This window comes from Lindgomyces ingoldianus (genome assembly GCF_010093535.1).
Source record: "Lindgomyces ingoldianus strain ATCC 200398 unplaced genomic scaffold BDR25scaffold_52, whole genome shotgun sequence".
In the NCBI taxonomy this organism is placed as follows: Eukaryota; Fungi; Ascomycota; class Dothideomycetes; order Pleosporales; family Lindgomycetaceae; genus Lindgomyces; species Lindgomyces ingoldianus.
In genome coordinates, this window is record NW_022985213.1 from 352,439 (window position 1) to 360,246 (window position 7,808).

General features: G+C 41.2%; 2 protein-coding genes across 2 annotated transcripts; one reads left to right on the forward strand and one right to left on the reverse strand.

The window, feature by feature from the left end:
- Positions 1-3,326: 3,326 nt before the first annotated feature.
- Positions 3,327-3,746, forward strand: BDR25DRAFT_319602 (uncharacterized protein; the record flags this gene model as incomplete). The annotated part of the gene is made up of 2 exons (XM_033691840.1): positions 3,327-3,441; positions 3,550-3,746. 2 exons carry the CDS (start codon positions 3,327-3,329, stop codon positions 3,744-3,746), a joined length of 312 nt encoding a protein of 103 aa, XP_033540790.1.
- A 1,461-nt stretch (positions 3,747-5,207) lies between these two features.
- Positions 5,208-6,231, reverse strand: BDR25DRAFT_272383 (uncharacterized protein). Its single transcript, XM_033687310.1, has 2 exons — positions 6,111-6,231; positions 5,208-6,060 (listed from the first exon to the last, which is right to left on the reverse strand). The coding sequence occupies exons 1-2, from the start codon at positions 6,168-6,170 to the stop codon at positions 5,218-5,220; spliced, it is 903 nt and encodes a 300-aa protein (XP_033540791.1). The 5' UTR covers positions 6,171-6,231; the 3' UTR covers positions 5,208-5,217.
- Positions 6,232-7,808: the final 1,577 nt, after the last annotated feature.

Genomic DNA, 7,808 nt, shown 5'->3' on the forward strand with positions numbered 1-7,808 from the left:
AAAGACTAATTTAACTAAAATACTTTTTTCTTAATAGTTACACTAATAAAGCGCGCTTTAAATATAAAAAAACACTTTCTTTTTATTTATTTTAAAAGTTTAGAATGCTTATTATACTTTAGTTTTTTTTTTAACTAGTAATAAAATAAGCTTATAAAAGCTTTATTATATTCTTTACACTTTTAAAATAAAACTAGTCTAATTTAGCTGGGTATCCTAGCTCTAGATAATCCTTTGTAATACTAGCTATATGTCTCTATATTAACGCTATGTGTGCGCGCTTACTTTAATAGTAGTCTAAATTAATGTTAAGTCTATCTATAATAAAGGCTTACTATTATTTAAACATAAGTGCTTTACTATCTATAAGAATTTTAATTTTAAGTATATATTTAGTAAAGTAAATTTACTAGGTCTAAAAGGTGCCTAAAAAGTCTTTTACACTTAAGGTAGTAAAAGTAGTATAAAGTGTTATTAAAAGTAATTTAGTAGTTAGTAAAAGTTAACTAGTAGTTTTTAGCTAAATTAGCTACTTAAGCTATACTTATAATTAAGTAATCTAATTATTAATAAATATAATGCTAGAGGTTAACTTTAAATTAGGTAAAAGTATAGCTTTAAGTGCTGCAGAAGTAAGTTTAGCTATTAATATAAATTATTAACTAACTTTAAAGAGCTTGCTTTAGCTAAAGTGTATTTTAGTTTTAAAATTAAAAAGTAGTTAGTTAGACATTAGCCGCTACCCTTAATTCTACTAAGTTATTAGTAGTCGTTAAGTTTTTACTTTAGTGCACTTTATATAACTTTTTTAAAAGTAATTTTAATTATTAAGAATAAAAAGTTCTAAACTTAAAAGCTTTAGTTAATAAAAGTTTCTAGTATCTTATTTATAAACTAAATAGTTTAATATAATAGTGTGTAAGTATTATAACCTAAACTAAATTAGACACGTCTTAGGCTTAAATATAATTAAATAAATAATTAGTATAATATTATAATAAAGCTATTACTAGTAAAAGTAAGTTTTCTAATATAATGTAATAGCACAGGCAAGACAATAGGTCTAAATGCAGTAGAAATCTACTTAGAGGCATATAAGAGTGCGTAGGGACTTAATAACCTAGGAACTCTATTAACACCTATAGGCCTTATATAAAGAATATTAGAAAACTACTAAGCTAGCTACAGAAGAGAGGTGCAACTAAATACATAGGGGAATAGAGGTAACAGCAGGGGGCAGGGCAGAGTTGGGGCCAGGTTGAGTCAGGGTCGGGGCTAGGCCGAGTCAGGGTTGGGGCCGATACAGGGACCCTTCGGATAGGTTCTGGGCGACCCGAGATGGAACGATTCATGAGAATCGTTACACTTCTAGAGATAGAGGAGACACGCCGTGCCTGATGCGCGGTGCTGGAGCGCGAGACGGTCGCCTCCGCAGAGGTGGCTGCTGCTTATCGCCGCGAGGCCTAGGCCTCCTAGGAGAGGGCAGATGTGTTAGCTAAGAAGACCTAACTAGAGAAGCTGCTCTAGCTGCTCTAGGATCGCCAGACGAGGTATATTGCAGGGGACCTCTTGTCAATAGACAAAATTAAAGCTCTTAAGGCAGAGGCAGCTAGCCTGCTTGCTTCTTAGCCTACATTATTATCTACAACTGTTATTTTATTAGCTACATTACTACTACATAATGTTTCTAGTAGTACAACTTTGCTTAGTAACTTTAGCGCTTTATTACTTAAATAGTTTTCTTTAACTAAGGATAATAAAAATAGGCTAGCGCTTTTAAAGTATTTTTTAAATTATTAAAAAGTTTCTAAGTGTTAAATAGAGTCTTTTAGCTAGCTGCTTATAGTATAAGCACTTAAGTAGCAAGAGTAAGAGTAGGGTTGTTACAATCCCTGCTGCCGGCTTATTCTAGCGGCACGCTGGGCCGAGGAGGAGATGGGGGTAGATTAGGTGTGCAGAGTCCGCAACGGGTGTACAGTCCGCCTAACCTTAGCTTAGGTAAAGAAGGATAAGGCTAATTATAATTTACCCTACAACAGCAGTATAAGGTGCCTAGGTTAAATAGTCTGTAGACAGGATTAGAGGTATATATGTTGCGTAGAATATACAAATAGTATTACACTTATTATAAAGTAATAATGCTACTTAGTCTATGTAATAGATAAACAAAACTTTAATTACACCTCTTTTACATAGTTTATTGCCTTTAGCTATATACATAAAGTTATAAAGAGTGATCGCAGGTGATTGCAAGTGATCGCAGGCGATCGCAAGTGATCTCCTGCGCGCACCTGCACGCACTTGCGCTCGCTTGCGCTCCATTGCTAGCCTTTTATTAAAGACTGCATCCGCCTGCTAGCTAGTCTGCCATGACTACCTATTCCTTGTCTGTTAGGTCACGTGCTTCTTTCTTTTTTATTTATTACTTTATTACTTATCTAGATTAGTAATAGAAGGCTAGCCTTATAGACTTACTGTTTATTTATGCTAGAGGTCCTCTACAGTCCTTATAGCACAGCACATGCAATGCTTTAGCAGAGGCTCTAGCTCTTGTGCTGCTGCTGCTAGCAGAGGGGGGCTAGGCAAGTAGGTAAGGTAAAGAGTCACTGCAAAGCTAGCCTAAGCAGACGTATATTTACTTAATGCTATGTCTAATAGCTATAGCAGAAGAGGTAGGCTGCTAGCTATGTAGGAAGCTGTTAAGGAGGGCCTAAGCTAGAATACTAGGCTGCCTAAGGTAAGCATCTGCAGCTGTACAGACTGTAAGCGCTGCTGCTTAAGCAGGGGCCCTATAGAGCCGTGGATAAAGCTGTGGAGCTACTAAAGTAAACTACAGTAGTACTCTTTATAGCTTAAGGTAATTAAGGAAATTAAGCGCATAGCTTAAGCATAAAAGACTAGTAACAAGGCTACTATGTAGTAGGTAAACTTCTAGCGGCAGCCGCTTAGATGCTTACTAGACTACCTCTGCACGCAGCTTAGAGCATCTAGGAAGGAGAGGGGGTAGTCTTTATAAAATACTAGTACTAATAGTATATATATATGTGTATAGAATATAGGCGTTGTTGTATACATGTCTAATCTCTAGATTTAGCTAGTAGCAGCTATGTAGCTAGCGCCTCTTCTACCTGCGCTTAGCGCTGGGCTAGCAGTCCCTATTTAGCGCAACAACGCTGCAGTGCTGCAGCAGCCTAGCAGTTTGCTAGCAGGCAAAAAATCAGGTTCTGCACAGGTAGCGGCGTAGATATTACCCATAGAGGGGTAGCTGTTAACATAGGTGGAAATCATTTGGAAAGATCGACATCATTGTCTTGAATGCCGCGGTCATGGGCAGTAAGCCGTTGGCGGAAATCGATGAGCAGTTCTTTGATGACCACATGAACGTCAATGTCAAGGGACAGTTATTCCTTGTCAAGGCAGCTGCTCCACTTCTCACTTCGGGTACGTTTCTCTCTTACATTCTTGTGACGTCTATTCTCATTTAAAGATTCTACTATACAGGTTCCTGAATTATATTCCTATCTTCGTCACTTACGAGATTGTCCTTAGTCTTACCCGACGCACTAGTCTACATCGCTACCAAGGGCGCCATCGAGCAAATATTCGCGTGCCCTTGCCGAAGACTTTGGCGTCCGGGGCATTACCGTCAACACCATTTCTCCCAGGCCCACAGACACAGACCTTTTCCGCTAGGGGAAGCCCGAAAGTACCATCAATTACATTGCCAGCCGAGCTCCGTCCAATAAGTTGAGTCATCTAGATGAGATAGCCCCGGTCGTTTCCTTCCTTGCAAGTCCTGCAGCAGACTAGACTAATGGACAAAACATTCTGGTAAATGGGGTGAGCACCGCTATTTCCGGAATGCAACCTTTGAAGTTAATTCATTTCAGGGTTACGTTGTGTAAAAAATAGGTCGAGTTTTCGTACATATCTCATTTCAGACCGTCGGTTAAATGACCGTAACGAATTATCACCGCTTACAATAAACGAATGCAAATGGAGATATCACAAGAGCGGCACTTACGCTTGACAATATTAAAATAAGGCAATTGACGAAGAGTATAGTAAGGAGCAATTTAGCATGTAACCGACAGAGGTGCCGACGCTTCCTGCTCTCGTCTGATCTGAGGGCAAGGAGACAATAAGCTTATACCGTTATTAGACGGGAGAACCTGCTGGATTGATATTAACCATGGTCACTACCGCTTATTATGCCGGAGACCGTATCATGTAGAGGAGATAGATAGGGGGGTGGGTTCTCGGCGGCTATTTGTGCTCGGGAAGGGTTGAGGTTCTGCCAGCATTAAACTTGGCGTTGCTTAGTGGGTTGTTGCTGAGTCCTGTGGAGCATCTGGTCACTGTGATGTCTCTTTAGATGTTCTGTGTACATTTGGTTGTGTCTTGTATGTGCTGGAGGATTTCATCCAACCCAGTTTGCTGCAGCCCCTTACCTTTAAGGATGATAGTGGATGCGACGTACGATTAGACTACGATCTAAGGTACTTGATTCTGTCAGCCTTTTCTTGCTGCTTGTAATTGATTGCATCCTTCTCTAAGGTACGTGGCATGTTCGTGCTCGGGTCTATTAGTCACGATCTAGGCGCCATTCCTCTGAATTCACGTGTTTAGAACGCGTTAATTGAATTAATTGCACTTTGTATTACTAGTTTACAATGGGATTTATCCTCAGCTAAGCTGCGACCCAAAAGTATATCGAGGATAGTTTCCTCTAATACACATCTGAGCAAAGAATACAACACGGTAGCCGACAAGAAGGCAGAAGTCTCAAGTAATTACGTAAGTAATTAAACAAGAAGAAACTAACAGCTTGCTTCATTCTTATGCTGTAAGAGGTATCAAGCAGGAAGCACGAGGCACAGAGAGGGAATGCAGGATAGGGGGTGTGTAGCAGAGCTACGAGAGAGAGTAAACCTTAGGGTCGGAGGCAGAGGTACAGAGGCCCAGGAACCTATATACCCCGTGCCAAGCCCAGGGTACTCAGGGGTTGGATAGCTGTAACATAACCGTGACATATACCTTCTTGCCTATGCGAAAGAACAGCCTATTAAGCAGTTCTATAATGTCTAGAGTGTGTGTTAAATCTTTGTTTGTAATACTAAGTTTAGAAAAGAACGTGTTTGCAAATTTGCCTCTGCTATTAGACGTTTAGGCTAATACGCAGCTATCTAATCTTCTCTTTTCTACTGAGGCAGAACCCTATGCCAACGCTGCTGTTGTTAAGCCGTAGATGATGCTCTTTAGTTGTACGACCTTCTCTGCTTCAAACGGGATATGTTGGAGTAGCAGCTGTCCAAAATCCTGGAATTGGTGCTGTCTAGCAATCGCCGCGGCTTCAAAAACTTCAGGGTAGGACCCAGAGAACGCCCAGTCAATCAGCCACGCTTGGCCCAGCGGATCTATGACGATGTTCCGAGGCGTAATATCCTGGTGTGTGAACACGAAGCGCTTGAATACGAATGGAGGAGCAGAGTCTGGGATTTGGCGGAAGCGTTTGCAGACAGATAGCTTGTGGTTAAACCATTCTTCAATCGCGTCGCAGTTTTTGAAAGGTCCTGCTCCGTAGTCAGAGAACCACATGCCCTGACATGGGCCCCCACCTACAGGGCCTGCGAAGTCGAGGGGGTGAGATTGTAGCTGGTTTACCATGTTGGCAATTTGAAAGACCACATTTTCGCGTTGATCATGAGTGAGATGGGCCCACCGGTCAGCCAAGCAGTCGCCGTGAATGTAGTCCATAACAATGTATCCGCGGGTCTGGTAGTATCCACCATTTGGGTCAGCGGTATTGAAACTTCGATACACGGTAGGTAGGCGTATATTAGTTGACTCAGCAACGAGCTTCATATTCTCCGCTTCCGAGGGCAAAACAGATGTGCCACCTTTTAGTACTAGGTTCTGCGATAATCGAACAACGGCGGTGCCTCCAAGCTTGTGCAGTATCGGTGCCGTCTCCAGCAGTGCAATAAGAGTCTCGTTAGATACAGTGTCTAGATTAATATCGTCAAGTGGAAAGTGGGTTGAGGAATCTCTACTGGCCGGCTTTGACGATAACATTAGAGTTAATCAACATAGACGGACTTGTGGCTTACATCACTAACAGGTGTCCAAAAGTCTGGGATTTTCGTAGTCGCACAGTTTATGTCGTCCATGATGCTCGGTAGTCAGAGTCTGGCGGACAAAGAAGTTGGGATCGAGTTGGGTCGAATTTAGGGGGTTGTAGTAAGGTTAGTTGAAAATCTGAGCGTGCGCTTAGTTCATAGTCGCGCCGCCCAGACTCGGAACAACAAACTCCGAAAGCGGCGAGGCAGATCACGACAACGGCGCAATACTCTTGTCGGGTTTCAATTCTAGCTAAAGAAATGAGAGCATCCTGTTGCTAACATTACGCAGTAAGCAGCTTAGTTTCTACATCTAATTTCCCAGGCCAAGCTAGGGTTAAGTACTAAGGGAATTGTAATCCGTAACGGTACATATGTTACATTTCTTGGCAACGTCCCCACCTTTTCAACACAGCTTCAACCGACTGCCTTTGGTAAGAGAAAAGTCAGTCTCACACCCTATTACATGCCTCCCCTTTTCTTTCCCTTTGCTCGTCCCCACCTAGTATAGCCCTTTGTTGCAGCGCTGCCCACTTTCCCTCTTAGCCAAATCGCGCTGGTGGTGCTCCAACCCCGGGCAGTCTGTTGTAAATATAGAGGTAGTGTAAGCATGCAGCTATGTAGGAGCCTTATGAAGTAAAACGTGTATTGTCGTACCTAGGAGCTCAAGAGAGCTCTAGGGTAACTATATTTATCTCAGCTAGCTCAGCCGGGGTGAGGAGAGAACCGAGGACGCACAAACCACCATGCATTGTCACGGTCGGCATGCTCAAGCTACAAGCAAGAGGTAGTGTAACTCAACTAGATTAAACTAAGGAGCAGAGGAGCTGCTCTGCGAGTTTAAATATACATGTGTGCCCCCTGCCAAGGCGCTACTTGTAGCACTAGCGTGCTACTCGTTGCGCAAGCGAGGGAGCTGATGCCGCAGAGCATGTGAGGCGGTACACGCCGTCACATGCATAATACTACTCTAAATAGAGTATGGCCCGGGGGTTAGCAGTTTTTAACCCTCCTAAGTAGCGTTTCTATCCTTAGCTGTCTAAGAGGCTTTTGTAATTATCCCTATAAATTAACCTGCTTTAAGAGCTAAATACAATGTTGTAATTAATAATAGTATAATAAGTTTATTATTAATAGTTGTTAAAATTTAATATAATGTATAGATTTATAGTTAGTTTTAATTAAGCTTATTTTTAATAAAATCTAAAGAGCTTAAAGGCACTAAAGATCTAAATATATGTAAAAAAAATAACTTATCTATACTCTAATTTCACACGCTACACAGAACCCCTCTCTAAAAACATCTGCAACTACTATATTCTATTACGCTAAACCTAGTACGCTGTATATTATTACTGCTATAAAACACTTTTAGTTCTTAAACTATAAAAAATTATGTTAAGTGTTAATTTTTAGTATAGTAGATAATTTATTAAGTGTTACAGTCTACAGTTGGACCGACGTAACTCCACCCGAAGTGCTCTACAATCTAGCCAGGTTGGGGCAGAGCTCGTTTACAGACTAATTAGAAGACACGGAGGCAGCGCAGCTGCCTAAGATTATAGAGGAATGCGGTATCTAATAAGCAAGCAGCTAAGCTTGCTAAGGCAAGCTTCTATAAGTTCTAACAAGCTTACTAAAAGGATAATAGTAAGAGCTTGCAAGAACTTACGCTAACTTGTTCTTAGC